The sequence below is a fragment of the Phacochoerus africanus genome, chromosome 9, assembly GCF_016906955.1.
Source record: "Phacochoerus africanus isolate WHEZ1 chromosome 9, ROS_Pafr_v1, whole genome shotgun sequence".
In the NCBI taxonomy this organism is placed as follows: Eukaryota; Metazoa; Chordata; class Mammalia; order Artiodactyla; family Suidae; genus Phacochoerus; species Phacochoerus africanus.
In genome coordinates, this window is record NC_062552.1 from 62,353,268 (window position 1) to 62,376,567 (window position 23,300).

Below are 23,300 nucleotides of genomic sequence, written 5' to 3' on the forward strand. Positions count from 1 at the left end.
TATCAACACCCTCCTCCCTCTTGATGTGGTTATGTTATTAATTTGCTGTATGTTCTGTGCATTTCTTCATTAAACATCGCATTCTTGTTTTGCATGTGTTTATATGTGTAGTGAAACATTAACATCATCCCAAATCAGAGTTGTACAAAATGATATACTTAGAGTAGTGTCATTCCCACTCAGTCTCTTTGTTGGGTGAAATTTGTCTCCAGTAATTTCTTAAGACTTGTGGTTACAGAATTTCCTAAAGCTGTGGAATGTTTAAACTTCTTCTATGGCCTTTTTTATATTTGAGGAACAGCTTGGTTGGCTATAAAAAGTCTTGGTTCTCATTTTCTTTCATGTAGTTTTTTGAAAATGATGCTCCCTTGTTTCTTGCTTTGATGTTGTTTTTGAGAAGAGTCATGCCAATCTAATTCTCTTGCCCATGTAAATTGTGTGATCATTTTGCTTAGAAGTCTTGAAGAAGGTATCTTTATAATCTTATCATATTAATAGTATGTCTTATGGGTTAATTTTCTCTAGTGCCTGGTGATCCTTTTCTGTATGTATATTCAAATCTTTTATTTCTATAGAATTTTCTTGCACTATGGTGTTTTTTTTCCTGCTTTTTAGGGCTGCACCTGCAGCACATAGAAGTGCCCAGGCTAGGGGTTGAATTGGAGCTGCAGTTGCTGGCCTACGCCACAGCCACAGCAACACGGGATCTGAGCTGCATCTCTGACCTATGCCACAGCTCATGGCAATGCCAGATCCTTAACCCACTAAGGGAACTCAGGGATACTAGTTGGGTTTGTAATCTGCTGAGCCACAGTGGGAACTGTGCAATTATAGTTTTAAGTATTTTCAATCATTGTTTGGTTTATCTTCTGAAAGAACTTCAATTATACATATATTGGATCTTTGCTTGTTTTCCATTTCAACCACTTTTATCTTGTATACTTACTTCATTTTCATGCCCTTGGTTATTTTCTTGCTTTTATTCAATGCCCCTTAATAAGTTTTCTTTTGAATCTGGCAGTTTTCTTCTGGCTGCTGGTTTCCTTTGTTCTTCCATGTACTTTGCCCCAAACTGCCCTTACTCTGTGTGAAGACTTGCATGAGAGATAGCTCACTGGGACTTAGTGTTTATTTTTTTACTTATAAGTAATTTGAAGGTTGAGTGTTTTTTTATGTTCTGGTTATGAAGGTGTGTGTTTTGTATAGTTTTATTTGTTCTTGTACTTTACTGATGTTTTGGCTTTACATGACTGCTGTTACTTCACATACCCACAATGAAAAGTATTTTTTTTTTTGCCTTTTGAGGGCCACATCTGTGGTTTTACATGACTGCTGTTACTTCACATACCCACAATGAAAAGTATTTTTTTTTTTGCCTTTTGTCTTTTGAGGGCCACATCTGTGGCGTATGGAGATTCCCAGACTAGAGGTCGAATTGGATTTGTAGCCACTGGCCTATGCCACAGCCCCAGCAACACCAGATCTGAGCCACGTCTGCCACCTACACCACATCTCACGGCAATGCCGGATCCTTAACCCACTAAGTGAGGCTAGGGATTGAACCTGCGTCGTCTTAGATGCTAGTCAGATTTGTTACCCAATGAGCCATGACGGGAACTCTGAAAAGAGTATTTTTATTTGTTTATTAGTGTAGTCTAAGAAAGTTACAGAAGTAATAAGTATTCTTGATGAAGACATTCAAACAATATGCAAGGATGTATGAAAACAAAAAGTAAAAGGCAGTATTCCTTGCTCTTGCCCAGATTTGTTAATTACATGACTTTTTTTTTTTTTTTGGTCAGCAGGTGGAAGTTTCCAGGCCAGGGATTAAACCTGTGCCACAGCAGCAACCTGAGCCACAGCAGTGACAGTGCTAGATCCTTAACCTGCTGTGACATTAGGGAACTCCAATCACAAAATTGTTAAAATTATCGAAGTTTGTATCATTTACATTTTGAAGCTATAATATAGTTTGAAAATGCACTCTGTGTTTTTGTCCAATAACTGCTTTATAGAAATGACAAATAATAGTATTTTGTTCATGATATATAAATATTATTATTTGTGGAACAAATAGAAAAGGAGATATAATCCTTTGTCACTGCAGTTTTGAAGCTTAATAGGGAATCTTTCATGTGTCAAAGTCTTATGAATCCTTCACATTTTTTCTGGAGCTTTATTTCTTTTGAATTGTACTCATTTTGGTTTTTTAGTTTTTATAAATTTTCTGAGTTTTTGCATATCTACAATTAAAAATAATTTTTCCCTCTCACTTCATTTGTACTTCAGGTGGTTGTAGAATTGTAGGTTCAAAATAATCTTCAATAGGATCTTTGAGTCATTCCTCACTAGTATTCTAACAGATGGTTTATTGATGATAATCTTTTTTTGTTGTTTTTTAGGGCTGCACCCGCAGCATATGGAGGTTCCCAAGTTAGGGGTCAAATATGAGCTGCAGCTGCTGGCCTATGCTGCAGCCACAGCAATGCCAGATCCAAGCCATGTCTGCAACCTGCACTGCAGCTCACGGCAACACTGGATCATTAACCCACTGAGTGGGGCCAAGGATTGAACCTGAATCCTCATGGATACTAGTCTTGTTTGTTACTGCTGAGCCGCAACAGGAACTCCCAATGATCATTTGATATAGTCTCAGTCCTTTTTAGGAAACTTATTTTTCCCACTGAATGTTTTTATTTTTTAATTTTTAAAATTATAGTTGATTTATAATGTTGTGCCAGTTTTTGCTGTATAGCCAAGAGACCCAGAATATATATATATCTATGTATATACACACACACACATTCTTTTTCTCATATTATCTTTCATCAAGTTCCATCATAAATGATTGGATATAGTTCCCTGTGCTGTACAGCAGGACCTCATTGCAATAGTTTGCATTTAATAATCCCAGACTCCAAGTCCATCCCACTCCCTCCCTCTTGGCAACCAAAGTCTGTTCTTTATGTCCTGAGTTTGTTTCTATGAGTTTGTCTCTATGTTCTCTGTGTCCATGAGTTTGTTTCTGGTCTGTAGGTAGGTTCATTTGTGCCATATATTAGATTCCACAAATAAATGATATCATATGGTATTTGTCTTTCTCTTTCTGACTTACTTCACTTAGTATAAGAATCTCTATTTCCATCCGTGTTGCTGCAAGTGGCATTATTTTGTTCTTTTTTATGGCTGAGTAGTATTCATTTGTGTATATGTATCACGTCATTTTTTTTTTTTAAATTATGGTTGATTTACAGTGTTTCTTCAAGTTCTGTTTTGCAGCAAATTGACCCAATCACACATATTTCCCTGTGCTGTACAGTAGGGCCCCATTGCCCATCCATTCCAAATATAGCAGTTTGCATCCCCCAAAGCACCAAAATGCCCATCCCAATCCCACTCCCTCTCCCTTTCCCCTTGGGAACCCTAAGTCTGCTCTCCTTGGCCATGATCTGTGTCTGTTTTTTTTACGTAGGATCATCTGTTCCATATTTTAGATTCCACAAATAAGTGATATCATATGGTATTTATCTTTTTCTTTCTGGCTTACTTCGCTTAGTATGAGAATCTTTAGTTTCATCCATGTTGCATCCATGTTCCATGTTATCTTTTTCCACAAATAAGTGATATCATATGGTATTTATCTTTTTCTTTCTGGCTTACTTCGCTTAGTATGAGAATCTTTAGTTTCATCCATGTTCCATGTTATCTTTTTCCACAAATAAGTGATATCATATAGTATTTATCTTTTTCTTTCTGGCTTACTTCACTTAGTATGAGAATCTTTAGCTTCATCCATGTTGCTGCAAATGGCATTAATTTGTCTTTTTTATGGTTGAGTAATAGTCCATTATATATATATGTACCACATCTTCTTAATCTATTCATCTGCAGTGGCCATTTAGATTGTTTCTATGTCTTGGCTATTGTGAATAGAGTTGCAGTGAACATAGGGGTGGCATGTATCTTTTTGAATGAAAATTTTTTTTCTAGATATATGCCCAGGAGTAGGATTTCTGGATCATATGGTAGTTCTATACTTTAAAAAGTTTTCTGAGGTTACTCTATACTGTTTTCCGTAGTGGTTTAACCAATTTACATTCCCACCAAAACCCCATCTTTTCTCTATATCTTCTCCAGCATTTGTTATTTGTAGACTAATTAATGACAGCCATTCAGACTTGTGTGAGGTGGTACCTCAGTAGTTTTGATTTGCATTCTCTAATAATTGGTGATGTTGAGCATTTTTCATGTGCCTGTTGGCCACCTGTATGTCTTCTTTGGAAAAATGTCTGTTCAGGTCTTCTGCCCATTTTTCATTTGGGTTGTTTGCTTTTTTGCTGTTGAGTTGTATGAGTTGTTTGTATATTTTGGAGATTAAGCCCTTGTCACTTACATTGTTTGCAACTATTTTCTCCCATTCTGTAGGTTGTCTTTTTTTTTTAATGGTTTCCTTTGCTGTGCAAATGCTTGTCAGTTTGATTAGGTCCTTTTTTTTGTTTTGTTTTTATTTCTAATGCTTTGGGAGACTGATCTAAGAAAATATTTGTACAGTTGATGTCAGAGAGTTTTTTGCCTATGTTCTCTTCTAGGAGTTTGATGATGTCTTGTGTTATGTTTAAGTCTTTAAGCCATTTTGAGTTTATTTTGATGCAGGGTGTGAGGGTGTGTTCTAGTTTCATTGATTTGCATTCAGCTGTCCAGTTTTCCCAGCACCACTTGCTGAAGAGGTTGTCCTTTTCCCATTTTACATTCTTGCCTCCTTTGTCAAAGATTAGTTGACTGTAGGTGTCTAGGTTTATTTCTGGGTTCACTCTTCTGTTCCATTCTGTTCCATTATGTCTGTTTTTGTACTAGTACCACACTGTGTTGATTTCTGTAGTTTTATAATACTGTGCTTTTTGTGTTTTTTTTGATGCTGAATATAGAGCTTTTAAAATATTCCCTTGGGAAGATTAGGCTTACTTTTGGTGTCTGGGATTTTAAAAATATTCTTTTGTCATTCCCTTAAAGTCTGTTATTTGGATTCCTCAGAATTTCTAGACTACTCTTATTTATTTTTTAAACAATATATTTGTTTATTTCACTGGCATCTTGGTAAGAAGGGGAGGTAGATTGGAGTACTCAGTCCATCGACTTGAACTAGAAATATACATTGTGCATGTGTTTGTTTTCCTTTCTTGGCTGCACCTGCTGCATATGGAAGTTCCCAGGCCAGAAATCAAATCTGAGCTGCATCTGTGGCCTATGCTGCAACTGTGGCCATGCTGGATTCTTAACCCATTGCACCAGGCCAGGGATCGAACTGGCAATGCCACAGAGACAAGCTGGATCATTAACTCACTGTGCCACAGCAGGAACTCCCTGTGCATGTTTGAAGTGTAGGAAACAAAATAACAACAGCAAAATAGAAGAAGATGCCTTCTTTTCTTCTTTCTCTCTCTTCCCTGTCTAGTACTGGTTAAGCAAGAGGACCATCCTTGTTTATAGGGATCAAGTTTATAGATTATTTTAAAATTAGGAAGGTATTGCTATAAGAATAGGATTTCAGAAGAAAGATATTTAAGCATCTTGTTTTTAAATTTTGTTTTAAACATTTGATTATTTTATTTCTTGGAAAATGTATGCTTTTCTAATTGCTAGGAAGAATATATCAAAATTCTCTCTAAGAAATGTATATCTAGGGAGTTCCTGTCGTGGCTCGATGGTAATGAACCCACCTAGGATCCATGAGGATGGGGGTTCGATCCCTGTCCTTACACTATGGGTTAAGGATCTGGCGTTGCTGTTAGCTGTGGTATAGGTTGCAGATGCAGCTTGGATCCCTTGTTGCTATGGCTGTGGCATAGGCCAGCAGCTCTAGCTCTGATATGACTGATATGATATGAAACCTGGGAGCTTCATATGTGGTGGGTGTGGCCCTAAAAACCAAAAAAAAAAGAAGAAAGCAAAGAAATGTATATCCATATGTTTTCCTTTAAACTCCTCTGATGAGTTACTTTTTTTCTGATAGTGCACTTTTCCCAACACTGGTGCTCGTATCATGATGTTCATTGGTGGTCCAGCCACTCAGGGTCCTGGAATGGTGGTTGGAGATGAACTGAAGACACCTATAAGATCATGGCATGACATTGAAAAAGACAATGCCAAATATGTTAAAAAGGGAACTAAGGTAAGTTTTGTTTTTAAGTCTTTTTGCTTAATTAGAGAAATTCCTTTAGTGGAAAGGAAGAGTACAAATACTTTATGATAAAATGATCCTTCAACTGCTATGTAGGATTAGAGAAAAGATCTTTTTTTTTTTTTTCTTGATAATTTGTTGTAACTTCTCTGGTTTTAAATATTTAAAAACTTAACAGTGGGCACCAATAGATACTTCTTTAAAAACTCCTCCAGAGAGAAATGTGCCTTTTCTATATTGAAAGAATGTCTTGAGTATTCCTGTTGTGGTGCAGTGGAAATGAATCTGACTGCTATCCATGAGGATCCATGGCTTCGCTCAGTGGGTTAAGGATCTGGCATTGCCGTGAGCTGTGGTATAGGTTGCAGATGCAGTTCAGATCCTGCTTTGCTGTGGATGTGGTGTAGGCTGGCAGCTGTAGCTCTGATTTGACTCCTAGCCTGGGAACTTCTGTATGCCACAGGTGTGGTCCTAAAAAGCGGAAAAAAAAACCCAACAAAAACAAAAACCAAAAGTATGTCTTTCCCATCAGCAAGAATTTCCTGAATTTTTCAATTTTCCTTTTCCAAGAGCCTGTCCTTTACATGTATATATTGTTCATAGTTTGAATAGTCCATCATTTTCTCATGAGTTGTTTTCTGTTCATGTAACTTCAGTTTCGTCTGTATTTGTCAGTACATTTTCACTACAGTTGATTCTTGACTCCTTTTTTTTTTTTTTTTTTGTCTTTTCTAGGGCTGCTCCCGCGGCATATGGAGGTTCCCAGTCTAGGGGTCCAGTCGGAGCTGTTTATTATATTTTTAAGGTATAATTAATAGCAGGTAATAATTGTAATAATTTTTGTCACTATTAACAGATGCTTTTTTCCTGCCACCTAATTTCCTTTTTGAACTTGAAAGTTTTCTTAGAGCTTCAAAAAAATTTTATATTTGTTTATCTTAATGCTCTTGTTATTGTCTCTGCATTTTTTTTTTTTCTTTTTTGACTTTTAGGGCTGCACCTTTGGCATGCGGAAGTTCCCAAGCTAGGGGTCAAATTGGAGCTGTAGCTGCTGGCCTACACCACAGCCACAGCAACACAGGATCCAAACTGTGTCTGGGACCTAAACCACAGCTCACGGCAATGCTGGATCCTTAACCCACTGAGTGAGGAGGCTAGGCATCAAACCCACATCCTCATGGATACTTGTAGGGTTTGTTACTACTGAGCCACAATGGGAATCCCAAGTCTCTTTATTTTTTATGTTACTTGGGTATGGATTTAGCTATGAAAAAGAGTTCTTTTGTTGTTCCTCTACCATGTTTATATATGAAGAGAAAGATGTTTATTATGCCTTTTTTCAAGGCTAGCTTAATTTAGGAATTTATTTAGAAAGAATGTCTTTATAGAAAAGAATATGAAAGTGTTAGGCTTATTAGAACCTATTGCATAATTTTATAAGACATTATAAAAATTAAATTAGAACAAGTCACATTTAAATTGTTATGGATTATTCTTTTAGTATTTCTTGGATCATTTTGATCTATAAATGGCAAAAGATTTATAGGATGATTAAGTATACGTGTTACTTTGGTTTAATTTTGAAAAATTTGTTGTAGCATTTTGAAGCATTGGCTAATCGAGCTGCTACGACTGGTCATGTTATTGATATCTATGCATGTGCATTAGATCAGACAGGTCTCCTGGAGATGAAATGCTGTCCTAACCTTACTGGGTATGTATTTAAATTTTTACGAGGTTTGCAATTTAGACTAATAATGACAGTTTATAAATGTAAACCAATAATGACAGTTTTGGGGAAAAAAAGTCATCATTGTGCCACTCCAGGACAACAGCTGTTAACAGTTTTTTTTTTCTTTTTCTTTTTCTTTTTTTGGCCATTCTCATTGGCTTGCAGAAGTTCCTGGGCCAGGGATCAAACCCAAGCCACAGCAGTGACAATGATGAATCCTTAATCACTAAGGCACCAGGGAATTCCATTTTAGTAGCTTTTTTTGAGATATAATTCACATACCATAAAATTTAGCCATTTAAAGCTTATAATTTAATGTTTTTAGTATATTCTAACCATCATGCCATAATTTAATTTTGGAACATCTCTGTTATCCCAGCAAGAAACTCTGTATTCATTGGTAGTCTCTTCCTATTCCTCCTTCCTCCCTCCCCTTTTAGCCTAGACAACCACTAACCTATGTTCTGTCTCTGTAGGTTTGTAGACTGATCATAGGGGGACCATTTTGTCTTTAACCATGCAGTATGATGTTAGCTGTGGATTTTTGTAGATGCCTTTATCAGGTTGAATAAGTTCTTCATAACTTGTTAGATTTTACTTTGAGTGAGATGGGATGTCATTGGAGAGTTTGGGGAGAGGAGTGACATGATCTGACTTAATGTTTTAAAAGGATCATTTGACTTCATTTGTCTTCAGTGGCGGCATCATAGGTGGGTGAGAAGTGGTTGGATTTTGGATATATTTAAAGGTAGAGGATTTGCTGATATGTTACATCTGGTGTTTGAGAAAACCAAAGTAGTCTGCTGGAAGGATTGAGTTGCCCTTTATTGAAATGGGTAAGACTGGGAGGAAGAATATTTGGGGAGAAGATGAGGAGTTCAGTTCTGAACATGTTTGATTTAAGATGCCAGTAGATGTTTAGTCCATGAGGAGAGGTTGAGTAGGCAGTTGAATATTAGAACCTAGAATGCAGAAGATAGGTCTGGATTTATATCTGGAGATATAAATGTGGGAGTTGTCAGAATATTGATTTTTTTTAAAAGCAATAAAATGAGAAGTTCCCTCTGTGGTACAGTGGGTTAAGAATCCGACTGCAGATAATAAGCACATACTACAGTACTACATAATATACAGCTAGTTGAATCCAAGGTTGTGGAGCAGTGGTTACAGGGGGCTGACTGTAGTTCTACACAGGTTTTCGACTGTGCCTAAGGGTCAGTGCCCCAAACCCCTCATTGTTCAAAGGTCAACTGTAAAGAGGAAAGAAAATTTAACAACATACAATCTATAATAGCATCAGAGATAACATAAATTAGGACTTTACAGTATCAAAAATAAAATTTACCATTGATTAATTATGCCATATCAGTTTTGTTCTTTTGTCTAATTTTTGATCATTTTATTGTTTAAAAACTTCTTAAAATATTTTAAAAATGTGAGCAAATACATATAGATGTTTGTATGCATGTGAGTTTATAGGTTATTTATTCCATCTTTAATTTAAACAGTAGAAAAGACTGTTTTACATACTTTCCCCTACTATGCATTTTTTACTTACATCCTAGAAATGGGGCTGAAGCAGTACAGTTGTTCCTTGAACAATGCAGGGATTAGGAGAACTGGCCTTTTGTGTAGTGGAAAATCTGAGTATAATTACAGTGGGCCCTTTGTTATCTGTGGTTCTTCCATATTTGCAGCTCTACGTCCTCAGACTCAGTCATCTGTGAGTAGTGTAGTTCTGTAATATATACTAGTGAAAAAATCCACACATAAGTGGACAAACCATGCATAAGTGGTTCAAAACCCGTGTTGTACAAGGATCAACTGTTTATTACTCTATTGTGTGGATGTACCATATTTTATTGAAATAATCTAATAGCTAGTTATCTGGATTGTTTCCAGTCTTTTACTGTTATCAGTAGTACTTCAGTTAATAGACTTATGCCTATATTTTGTTTTTTGTTTTTGTTTGCCAGATTATCTTTGGGATAAATTCCTAATAGTGGGGTGACAGGATTAAAGAGAAAATACATATGTAATTTTGTTAGATATGGTCAAGTTCTCTGGCATTGGTGTTGCACCATTCCCATCAGCAATTATGAGAGTGCTTGTTTTTCCACAGCCTCATCAGTGGAATAGTTGTCTGATTTGCTGATATATTAGTATAGAAATGTTATCTCAGAGTAGTTTTTATTTGACAGTTAATGTTTTTTAAATCTTAAAAAAATTTTATAAGGGTACATGCTTAAGTGCACAAAGTGAAAATGCTCCCCAAATGTCCCTCTGTTCTCATTCACTGTTACACACACAGTATATGCATATATACGCATACACATGGAGATGCTTGTTTATAAAAATGAGAATGCATGACATGAATTGTCATCTGTCTTCACCAGTAGGGAGAACTGGGTGACTAGGGTGGGAGAGACACATTTGTTTTTGTGTACCCCTTTATACTTTTTGAATTTTGTAATGTGTGGATGTATTATCTACTTAAAAAAAGATTTTAAAAAAGTTACTGAGAACAAATACAAGTGTTAGGGGCACTCAGGTACCCTCAGGATTGAGATTATTTGTGAGGTTGGGGGTGTTTTCATATATTTGAGTTGTTCTTTTTTTTTTTAATTTTCTTGAAGTAAAGTTGATTTACAATGTTGTGTTAATTTCTGCTGTATGGGCAAAGTGACTCAGCTAGACATATATATATTCTTTTTCATATTCTTGTCCACATTGTTTATCACAGGATATTGACTATAGTTCCCTGTGTTATACAGTAGGACCTTGTGGGAGTTTTTAAACTGAATATTAATATTGCACATTTTGGGAAATATCTTTAAAATTGTTGGTCTGTTGAGAAATAATTTACTTTTCTGGTTTTAACACCTGGACCTAATGCTGTGTCACATTATTTTTTCTTTCCATGCAGAGGATACATGGTAATGGGCGACTCTTTCAACACTTCCTTATTCAAACAAACTTTTCAAAGAGTTTTTACCAAAGATATGCATGGACAGTTTAAAATGGGCTTTGGTGGTACATTGGAAATAAAGGTAAGAACCAAAACATGACATGTGTCATATGTTAACAAGAGAGAGATTTGTAGGCTTGACCCTGATTTTAAAATATCATCAATCAAATTCAATATATTCTTTAAAAATAGTGGTTATTTTATATTGAAACCGAAGTTAGAGATTTTGTTCACCAGAAAAAGGTGTCATCATTAAATGTACAATGAAATTTTACTGGAACATTTCTAAATGTTAAATAAGAAATTGTATAGGTAAAATTTCCTTTAACTCTGTTTTTTTTTTGTATAGGGTTTAACTTTTTTTTTTTTTGTCTTTTTAAGGTGGCACCTGTGGCATATGGAGGTTTCCAGGCTAGGAGTTGAAATGGAGCTGTAGCTGCCGGCCTGTGCCACAACCACAGCAGTGCCACATCTTAACCTAGTCTGTGACCTACATCACAGCTCATAGCAATGCTGAATCCTTAACCCACTGAGTGAGGCTGGGGATCAAACCTGCATCCTCATAGACAGTAGTCAGATTCCTTTCTGCTGAGCCATGATGGGAACTCCTGGGTTAAACTTTTTAAGTATAGACATACCTTATTTTGTTGTGCTTCACAGATACTGTGTATTTTATAAATTGAAGATTTGTAACAATCCTGTGTGGAGCATGTCTTTTGGTGCTGTTTTTTTTTCACCAGCATTTGCTCAATTCATGTCTCTGTGCCACATTTGATAGTTCTCATAATATTTCAGGCTTTTTCATTCTTATTATATTTTTATATTTGTTAAGGTGATCTGTGATCTGTGGTCTTTTTTTTTTTTTAATTTTAAATTTACTTTTTAGGGCCCCAGGTGTGGCATATGGAAGTTCCCAGGCTTGGGGTCAAATCAGAGCTACAGCTGTTGGCCACAGCCATGCCAGATCTGAGGTCTGTCTGCGACCTATGCCAAAGCTCACGGCAATGCTGGATCCTTAACCCACTGAGTGAGGCCAGGGATCAAACCTGCATCCTTAGGGATACCAGTTGGGTTCGTTACTGATGAGCCATGACAGGAACTCCCGGTCAGTGGTCTTTGATGTTAACTATTATAATTGTTTTGGGTCACCATGAACTGCCCCCATTTAAGATGGTGAACTTAATGTGTGTGTTCTGACAGCCCAACCCACTGGCCATTCTCCTTTCTTTCTTCTTCTCAGGCATTTCTATTCCTTGACATAGCAATATTGAAATTATGCCAGTTAATAACCCTAAGAGTTGCACTTCTATCACTTTATTTATTTTATGGTCGTACCCATGGCATATGGAAGTTCTGGACCAGGGACTGGATCTGAGCTGTAGCTGTGACCTATGCCACAGCTGAGGCAATGCCAGATCCTTTAACCCACTGCCAGGCTGGGCATCGAACCTGTGCCTCCACAGTGACCTGGGCTGTTGCATTTGGATTCTTAACCCACTGTGCCACACTGGGAACTTCTGCAGGTCTGTCTCTTTAAGTCAAAAGCTTAGTGAGGAAGGCATGTTGAAAGCCAAGACAGGCCAAAAGCCAGGTCTCTTAGAGCCACTTAGCCAAGTTGTGAATGCAGATGAAAAATTCTTGGAAAGTTCAAAGTGCTGCTCCAGTAAACACATGAATGATAAGAAAGCCGAACAGCCTCATTGCTGATATGGAGAAGGTTTTAGTGGTCTGGATAGAGGATCAAACCTGCCACAACTTTCTCTTAAGCCAAAGCCTAATCCAGAGCAAAGCCCTAACTCTCCTCAGTTCCAGGAAGGCTAGGAGAAGTGAGGAAGTTACAGAAAAGAATGTTTAAAACCAGCAGAGTTGGTTTAGGAGGTTTAAGGAAAGAAGCCATCTCCATAACATAAAAATACAAGGGGAAGCATCAGGTGCTGATGTAGAAACTGCAGCAGATTATCCAGAAGACCTAGGTAAGATAACGAAAGTGGTTACATTAAATAACAGATTTTCAGTGTATATGAAACAACCTCCTGGAAGAAGATGCCATTGAGAACTTTTATAGTTAGAGAGAGGTCAGTGGCTCACTTAAGAGCTTCAAAGGACAGGTGCTGATGTAGTTGGTGACTTTAAGTTGAAGCTAGTACTCATTTACCGTTTCTGGAAGTCCCTGGGCCCTTAAGAACTAGCTAAATCAACTCTGCCTGTGCTCTATAAATGCAACAATTCAGCCTGAATGACAGCACATCTGTTTTACCCCATGGTTTACTGAAGATTTAAAACCCATTGTTGAGACACGCCAGATCTGAGCTGCGTCTGCGACCTATACTGCAGCTCAAAGCGATGCTGGATCCTTAACCCACTGAGTGAGGCTAGGTATCGAACCTGCATCCTTAGGGTTACTAGTTGGGTTTGCTCAGAAAAAAGATTCTTCTCAAAAATATTATGCTCATTGACAGTGCGTCTGGTCACCCAAGAGCTTTGATGGAGATGGACAAAATTGCTTTCATGCTTGCTAACTTACCATCCATTCTGCTGCTGCAGCCCATAGATCAAGGATCAGGGAGTAATTTCAACTTTCAAGTCTTTTTTTTTTTTTTCTTTTTTTTCTTTTTAGCGCTGTACCCAGGGCATATAGAGGTTCCAGCCTAGGGGTTAAATTGGAGCTGTAGCCACTGGCCTATGCCAGAGCCATGGCAATTCAGGATCCCAGCCGCATCTGTGATCTATCTACACCACAGCTCACGGCAGTGCCAGCTCCTTAACCCACTGAGCACGGCCAGGGATTGAACCTGCATCCTCATGGATACCAGTTGGGTTCGTTAACTGCTGAGCCATGGCAGGAACTCCCTCAACTTTCAAGTCTTATTCTTTTTTTTTTTTTGTCTTTTTAGGACTGTACCCACAGCATATGAAAGTTCCCAGGCTAGAGGTTGTATTGGAGCTGCAGCTGCTGCCTACACTACAGCCACAGAAATGCCAGATCCAAGCTGCATTTGCAACCTACACCACCACAATGGCAATGCTGGATCCTTAATCCACTGAGCGAGACCAGGGATCAAACCTGCATCCTCATGGATACTAGTTGGGTTTGTTACCACTGAGTCATGACAGGAAATCCTCAAGTCTTACTCTTTAAGAAGTATGTCTTGTCAGGCTCTAGCTGCCATATGTAGTGACTCCTTTGATGAATCTGGGAAAAGTAAATGAAAAACCTTCTGGAAAGAATTCATTATTCTAGATGCCATTACGTGACTACTCAGCCATAAAAAAGAACAAATAATGTGATTTGCAGCAACATGGACAGAACTAGAGACTATCACACTAAGTGAAGTAAGTCAGAAAGAGAAAGACAAGTACCATACAATATCACTTACATCTGAAATCTCGTACATGGCACAAATGAACCTCTCCACAGTAAAGAAACTTATGGACTTGGAGAACAGACTTGTGGTTGCCAAGGGAAAGGGGGAGGGAGTGGGTTGGACTTGGAGTCTGGGGTTAATAGATGCAAACTATTGCATTTGGAATGGATAAGCAATGAGATCCTGCTGTATAGCATTAGGAACTGTATCTAGTCACTTGTGATGGAACATGATGGAGGATATGTGAGAAAAAGAATGTATATGTGTGTGTGACTGTGTCACTTTGCTGTACAGTAGAAAATTGACAGAATACTCTAAACCAACTATAATGGAAAAAATAAAAATCATTGAAAAAAAAAGAACGTGCATGATTCATGAGAAGAGGTCATAACATCAGCCTTAACAGGAGTTTGGAAGATGGTAATTCCAATCCTCATAGATGACTATGTGGGGTTCAAGACTTGAGTAGAGGAAGTAACTGTAGATATGGAAACAGCGAGAGAACCAGGATTAGAAGTGGAGCCTGAATATGTGACTAAGTTGCTGCAATCTTATGATAAAACTTGAATGGGGAGGAGTTACTTCTTATGTATGAGCAAAGAAAGTGGTTTCGTTCTTTCTTTTTTCTCTTTTCGGCCATACTCAATGGCATACAGAAGTTCCTGGGCCAGGAATCAACCCAAACCACAGCAGTAGCCAGAGTCACAACAATGACAACATTGGATCCTTAATCCACTGAGCCACAAGGGAGCTCCAAGAAAGTGGTTTCTTGAGTTGTAATCCACTGGTGAAGATGTGTGAAGATTGTTGAAGTGACAACCAAGGATTTAAAATGTTACGTAAAAAAAAATGTTACATAAATTTAGTTGGTAAAACAGTGGCAGGGTTTGAGTGGTCTGACTCCAATTTTGAAAGAAGTTCTACTGTGGGTAAAATGCTATCAAATAGCATTGCATGCTACAGAGAAATAATTTGTGGATGGAATAGTCACTTCATGCAGCAAACTTCACTGTTGTCTCATTTTAAGAAACTGCTCCAGCCACCCCAACCTCAGCAACCATCATCATCCTGATCAGTTAGCAGCCATGAACATCAAGGCAAGACCCTGTACCAGCAAAAAGATTATGACTTACTGAAGTCTCAAATGATGATTAGCATTTTTCAGCAATGAAGTATTTTAAAATTATGGACATTTTTTAGACATAATGGAATTACATACTTAATAGTCTACAGTGTAATGTAAACATAACTTTATGTAACAATGTTATATAACGTTACTATGGGAAATAAAAAAATGCATATGATTTTCTTTATTGCAATATTCACTTTATTGTGGTGGCCTGGAACTGAACCCATGGTTATCCCCAAAGTATGCTTGTGTGTTTTATCTTTTTTTTTTTCTTTTTCTTTGCTGTGCCTGTAGCATGTAGCAATTCCTGGGCCAGGGCAGTAACCTGAGCCACAGCAGTGACAACTCCTAGGCCATCAGGGAACTCCTGTTTTATGTTTTTTATTGTTAAATTTACTTATGTTAGAATCTTCTTTAATTGCAGAAATTGTTATCTAACTTAAGAGAAACTTGTTCTATTCCATTTGGATAATCAGTCATTGTTTTTGGTAGGTTGTTGATATTATTCAGTTCTATCATTCATTTCAAATTTGGGTTTAAAAAACTCAAAGCCTGGAGTTCCCATTGTGCCTCAGAGGGTTAAGAATCCAACTAGTATCCATGAGGATGCAGGTTTATCCCTGGCCTCGCTCAGTGAGTTAAAAGATCTGGTGTTGCCTTGAGCTGCGGTGTAGGTCACAGATGGGGCTAAGATTTGATGTTGCTGATGCTGTGGTATAGCTGCAGCTCCAATTTGACCCCTAGCCTGTGAACTTTCATATGTCGAGGGTGCCACCCCAAAAAGACAAAAAAAAAGAAGAAGAAACTCAAAGGTTTAGTGTTAAAGTCTACTATAAGCACATTGATTTTAAATATTTATTAAATATTTCTTGTTAATCTTCTTATTTTATTGAATGCTTGCTAAATGTCCTGCAATAAGCTAGGAAATTGTAGAGATCTCAGGGGATATATAAAGCATAGGTCTTCTTATAAAGAACTTAGTCTTGATAGAAAGGTAACATTAACACATACGATAGAATGAAACAATAGTAGATTATTAAAGTGCTATATTTAGAGAAGAGAAATGAATGTGGGCAATTTATCCTAGAAGATAGATGGTTTTACAGTGACTTAGAATAGTGTTTGTAAGGTGGCAGAATATAAGTTGGTTGAGGAGAATGATTTTAGTCAGGAGCACAGTTTGCAATGAGGCATCGAGGTGGGAATCAGCATGGTATTTGGGAAAACCAGTTAGATTGGAAGGTAAGTGAAATAGTTTTATTATGTGGTTTGGTTACAGTTTGGAGATGCATGTGAAGGCAGAAGAAGACGTAGTTTAATGAAGAACATTGTTTTGGGTAAATTTGTCTTGATGGTGGTATTCAGGATTTGTTAGGAAAAAGAACCTCATGTAAGAGAACTTGATTTGGGCTTTCTCATTTTTAGATAGAATGTAACATTATCTGAAATTTTGGACTTAGCAGTGGCTGAAAAGAAAGAAATCTTGGTGGCAGATTTTCAATGAGAGGAAAAACAGAAGATGATATACCAAAGTGTGCTAGGGTCGTCCTTTGGTGATGTGTTGGGGATTGGTTCCAGGACTACACCCCTGTGCTTCCAAAATGGCATAGTATTTGCTTATAACCTACATACATCCTCCCAAATACTTTAGATCATCTCTAGATTACGTATAATGTCTAATAAGATGTAAACGCTGTGTAAATAGTTACCTTTGCACAGTAAGTTCAAGTTTTGCTTTTTGGAACTTTTATGAAAAAAGTTTTAAAAAATATTTTCAATCCAAATTTGGTTGAATCAGGATGTGTAGAACCCACCGATATGGAGGACTGACTGTATATTCTTATTTTGCAGACCTCAAGGGAAATAAAGATTTCAGGAGCTATTGGACCCTGTGTATCTCTCAATTCTAAAGGACCCTGTGTGTCTGAAAATGTAAGTCACAACTTCATTCCAAAAAGAAAATACAATTAATTCTCAGGGCAGATCCAACAGAGACTTGGGGCGGCAGTCTGTGGCATTCCTTTGAAAATTATTGTGTGGACTGTTTTTCACTAGAATGTGGTTCAGCTTCCATTGGTATGCTTCTATTTGTGAATGTTCTTTCTGTATCCACTCCTAAATGAAAACTTTTATATTGTCACCTGTCTTTTATATTTTATGCCTAAGTTATTCTTTGCCCCAATGTGCCTAAAAAATTTCTAAACTATGATTTAGAAATTTGGAGACTATCAAAAGTCAAAAATAATTCTGAAGTTTTTTTCCTTAGTTGAACTTCAATCACAGTAACCAAATTAGCCATATTTAAATTTCAATTCCTTTCTTTTCTGTTATCGCATCTAGTGGATTATAACACAGTTTAAAATAGTAGAATCATGTAGCTGTGGAGAGGATGATGGGACAAATAACAGAGTGTATAATCACCTTTATAATGACAGTTTAAAAATTTTAAGCAGTTTTCATGGTAAAAATTTATATCTAAGAAGTTTTCTTGGGAATCAGACTGCTTAAGTTACACAGTTCTGATCCAGAGAACCTGTATTCATTCACATATGCATATGTTATGTGTTAAATCAGTATCTCTTTACACAGATTAAATAGTTGGATAGAAGGACAAGTTTAGCTGTAATCATTAAGTGATGTATACTTTTAAAGTCTACAGTACGAAGAATTTTTATCAGTACTTTTATAATTTACTTAGTAAGAATTTGAATTATTTTATAATTATATTTGTGTAAAAATTGCTTAATTTTGTTTCTTGATGTATTTATACATTCTTAAAGAATTTTATGCTACTAACATTTATTGAAGTAGAAACCTGAAATTATGTTTTTTATTACTAGTATTTTTTTAACTTTTTTATATATATAAAGTACATTGTAATAAATTATATTTATTTATAACTGTATGTATAGTAATAAATTATAGTCTCTGTATATCAAGCATACTATGTTTTATTTTTATAGGAGATAGGAACAGGAGGCACTTGTCAATGGAAGATTTGTGGACTCAGTCCCACTACAACTTTAGCCATTTATTTTGAAGTTGTCAATCAGGTATGACTTTCCATATTTATTTATTTATTTATTAATTTTTTGTCTTTTTGTGTTTTCTAGGGCTGCTTCCCGCGGCATGTGGAGGTTCCCAGGCTAGGGGTCTAATTGGAGCTGTAGCCACTGGTCTATACCAGAGCCACAGCAACACAGGATCCAAGCCGAGTCTGCAGCCTATACCACTGCTCACGGCAACACCTGATCCTTAACCCACTGAGCAAGGGCAGGGATCGAACCCGCAACCTCATGGTTCCTAGTCGGATTCTTTAACTGCTGTGCCACAACGGGAACTCCGACTTTCCATATTTAAATGTTGAAATGTATATTTGAAAAAAATACTTAATTTAGGCTGTGAATATTTCTAGAGCTGTGACCCAAAGCTTATTCTGTTTTGGAGTTTTTGTTTATCCTTTTCTTCTTCTCAAGGCCAAACTCCTTGGTGAGAGGACATATTATAATAGAGAAATCAGGGAAACCTGCAAGTGCCCAGCCTTGGGCAACTCAGCTTTTAGTCTCAGTTTTCTTTTTTCTTTTTTTAATATGAAATTGAAGCATAGATAGAATTTAAAATTTTTGTCTAGTTATGCATATTTATTTATTTTTGTTTATTTTTGTCTTTTTAGGATCATACCCACGGCATGTGGAAGTTCCCTGGCTAGGGGTTGAATTGGAGCTGTAGCTGCCAGCCCTCACAGCAGCCATAGCCACAGCAGTGCTGGATCTGAGCCACATCTGCAACCTACACTACTGCTCAGGGAAACTCAGGATCCTTAACCCACTGAGCAAGATCAGGGATTGAATCCACGTCCTCATGGATACTAGTTGGGTTTCGTTATTGCTGAGCCATGACTGGGACTCCCTAGTTATGCATTTTTATAATTAGGTGTTTAGCTTCTCCTAGTTGTTGCAAGGTGTATAATGATATTCGAGTCCTCCTACAAGAAAACTTAATGTTTCAAAATCCATAGAAAAGATTAGAAGGTAAAGGTGCCAACAATATTTGCAAAGATTTCTTCTGCTGGAGAAAGTTACCATATTATAGAATGATATAATGTATAAATTATTGAATTATATACCACTTGTTATTAGGCATAAAGTGAACCACACAGCATTAGTAGGCAGCCTTCCTAAGAACTGCGCAGGAAACTTTTTTGGTAACAGTTAAAATTTGTGAAAAAGATAGTGGCTCTTACTGACAAACAACAACAGCAGCAACAAAACAAAGCAAGAATGTCTGCTGTCAAAAGACATGAGGAAAGTTTCCCTTTTGACCACCTGCTGTTTCTTTCTGAAGATGATTATCATATATTACTATCCATCTCATTAATGGTTTTCTGTTGGTAATCTGTTTGTCATGTGATTATCTTCCTAAAAACTTTGTTTTCCTCTTATGCACCAAGGGGAGGAGAACTTAGTTCAATTTCTCTTTATCCAGGTACTGTTAGGCAAAACTACCCTCACTTAGGCCTTTTCTTACCTGTTAATTTCTTTACACTTTTACCCTCATTGTGTTTTTTTGTGTTTTTCTGAATTATGTTATTTAAAATTGGTTTCCTAGCTAATTATGAAGGATTATTCCTCTTATCCTTCATAATTTTTCCTTCTCTCTTAAATCCATTTCTCTTTCGTCTGGCAAATCACCACTGTATGCACTAGAAGTAAGCATCCTGATAGATTATAGAATGAATTTTGTTAGTGCTGGATATGCAGTCCATGACTATATGATAATGTTATAGATTTTGCTCAGTTTCTACTCTTCTGTTTTTATATAGCACAATGCTCCAATTCCTCAAGGAGGGCGTGGTGCAATCCAGTTTGTGACTCAGTATCAGCATTCAAGTGGGCAGAGACGCATCCGAGTGACCACCATTGCTAGGAAGTAAGTTGTATTTGTTAGAGATTTAACTTACCTATCAAAACTATTCTGGGTTGTGCTTTTTGAAACTGGCTTCTTATTTTGGGTGACATCCATGTCTAAAAAATTAACATCTATGACTGACAGGGTTTTATTTCTTTCTAACCCAGTTTATTTGCTAAAATATTGATTGTTAAGAACTGTAAAGCAATTTATAAAAACTACTCCTAAGACACACTCTTCAAAATATTATTTTATTTACCGTATTCTCCTGAGATGAGGAAAGAAATTTAAAAACATTATCCTAAAAAAAAAAAAAAAGGAGTTCCCATCGTGACTCAGTGGTTAACGAATCTGACTAGGAACCATGAGGTTGAGGGTGCGATCCCTGGCCTTGCTCAGTGGGTTAAGGATCCGGCATTGCCATGAGCTGTGGTGTAGGTTGCAGACGCGGCTCGGATCCTGTGTTGCTATGGCTCTGGTATAGACCAGTGGCTACAGCTCCGATTCGACCCCTAGCCTGGGAACCTCCATGTGCTGTGGGAGCGGCCCTAGAAAAGGCCAAAAGACCAAAAAAAAAAAAAAATTATCCTATAATTGGCAGTAGTAATATATATATAGTCCATTATATATGCATATATAATAATATAGAACAATGATTAATAGCATTACTTTCCAATTGATGATAAAATTCTTAGCTTCTTTTATTGTTATTTTTCAGGTATTATTAGTTGTTTAATTGATTTACCAAACCTATTTTCAGCATCTGCTTTGTGGACTAGGTACTTTGGGGGGAATATATGGAATGCAAACGGCTTAAGCATCCTTGGTAAGATGATGATGATGTGGGATAGACCAGGCCTCGAAGTATCTGTGGTGAAAGTCCAGCTGACTTTTTTCCCTTGAGTCCTTTGGAGACTAATATTTGTATTAATACAGTCAAAACAAATTACTTCAAAAATTAGATTTTAGGAGTTCCCGTTGTGGCGCAGTGGTTAACGAATCCGACTAGGAACCATGAGGTTGCGGGTTCGGTCCCTGCCCTTGCTCAGTGGGTTAACGATCCGGCGTTGCTGTGAGCTGTGGTGTAGGTTGCAGACGCGGCTCAGATCCCGCATTGCTGTGGCTCTGGCGTAGGCCGGTGGCTACAGCTCCGATTAGACCCCTAGCCTGGGAACCTCCACATGCCGCGGGAGCGGCCCAAGAAATAGCAACAACAACAACAACAACAACAACAACAAAAGACAAAAAAAGACAAAAAAAAATTAGATTTTAAAAAGTCATTTGAACTACAAGTCCCTTTTTTTTTTGCCACACCCATGGGATATGGAAGTTCCTGGTCGAGAGATTGAATCTGAGCTGCAGCTGCAACCTGTGCCACAGCTGTGGCAACACTGAATCCTTAACTCACTGTGCCACAGCGGGAACTCCTACAAGTCCTTATTTTTATTTTTATTAGAGTCATCAGAGATAAAGTTATTTTGCTGAATTGCTCAAAAGTGTCTAAACATTTATTCTGAGTTTCTGTTCTTCATGGTGAAATGGCACTGGGTTCACAGACCACACTTTGACTAGCACTGATAAGAGATTTACCTTTTGTGGTAAATCTCTTAACAGTTAATATTTATAAGGTATTATTTTGTGTAATATAGTCCTGTCCTACATTTGTTGATGTGGTTACAGTTTCCAAAAGGAAATAATTGAATAATTAAGTACAACAGATGCCTTTTCTTGTTCCTGTCTATGTGTTAGATTCTCTGAATAAGGCATGTATTTGGCTGTGTATTCTTTGCATGGCATTTATGGAGAGGGCAAGTTGAGTTGAATTTAGCACCTTTGTTTTATTAAGAATAAATTATTTTTGGACTTCTGATATGCTGTAATGGGATCAGTGGTGTCTCCGGAGCACTGGGATGCAGGTTTGATCCCCAGCCCTGTGCAGTGAGTGAAAGATCCAACATTGCTGCAGCTGTGGTGTAGGCCACAACTGCAGCTTGGATTTGATCCCTGGTCCGGGAACTCCATATGCCACGAAGCAGCCAAAAAAGAAGAAAACAAAGAGAATAAATTATTTTTCTTACTGTGGCACAGTAGGTTAAGGATTTGGTGTTACTGTAGCTGTGGTGTGAGTTGTAGCTGTGGCTCAGATTCTGATCCCTGGCCCACGAACTTCCATATGCTGCAGGTGCGGCCATAAAAAAAATTATTTCTCAGCTGCTTTGTTACTCTTCTCCCTATGTAAATATTCGTGATGCATAAAACAAAGGGAAGATCATTTTGGAATGAAGTTAGTCTGGAAAGAATTCTTAGATGAGTTGAGTTTTCACGTGAACAGGCTTTTGGTTTATTTGTTTATATCTTGGACTTGTCTGAGTAGGAAAAGTGTTGGTCAGTATAAACTTAGCCTGATTTAAGCATGGCCTAGAAGGTGGACACTGAATGTCTCCGTAGCTCTCACTTTATTGTATTGTATTTATTTATTTATTTTTGTCTTTTTAGGGCCGCACCCATGGCATATGGAGGTTCCCAGGCTAGGGGTCGAATCAGAGCTGTAGCTGCCAGTCTAGGCCAGAGCCACAGCAATGCCAGATCCGAGCCACGTCTGCGACCTACACCATAGCTCATGGCAACGCCGGATCCTTAACCTACTGAGCGAGGCCAGGGACCAAACGCGCAACCTCATGGTTCTTAGTCGGATTCGTTAACCACTGAGCCACGATGGGAGCTCCTGGATTGTATTTAAACTGTAGCTTCATTTCTGAAAATCATTAGACTCTTTTGGTGACTGATGGACATGGCCTAACATTTGAACTGAGTGTTGTGTTGGATGGTCTATTACTTAGCAGAGGGTAGAACACAGGGAGATTTATTGTCCTTCTGTAATTTGACTTAAAATCTGGGACCGGAGTTCCCATCGTGGCGCAGTGGAAATGAATCCGACTAGGAACCATGAGGTTGTGGGTTCGATCCCTGGCCTCACTGTTCGCAGACACAGCTCAGATCTGGTGGTGTTGTGGCTGTGG

General features: G+C 37.6%; 1 protein-coding gene across 1 annotated transcript in view; it reads left to right on the forward strand.

Annotated features, from left to right (window-relative positions):
- SEC23A (SEC23 homolog A, COPII coat complex component) overlaps positions 1-23,300 on the forward strand; it is a 70,880-nt gene that overhangs the window by 18,263 nt on the left and 29,317 nt on the right. The window contains exons 8-13 of the mRNA XM_047795527.1: positions 6,011-6,169; positions 7,777-7,892; positions 10,837-10,960; positions 17,224-17,304; positions 18,336-18,425; positions 20,195-20,301. Of these exons, the coding sequence (XP_047651483.1) occupies positions 6,011-6,169; positions 7,777-7,892; positions 10,837-10,960; positions 17,224-17,304; positions 18,336-18,425; positions 20,195-20,301 (677 nt within the window). The remainder of the gene's footprint in view (positions 1-6,010; positions 6,170-7,776; positions 7,893-10,836; positions 10,961-17,223; positions 17,305-18,335; positions 18,426-20,194; positions 20,302-23,300) is intronic.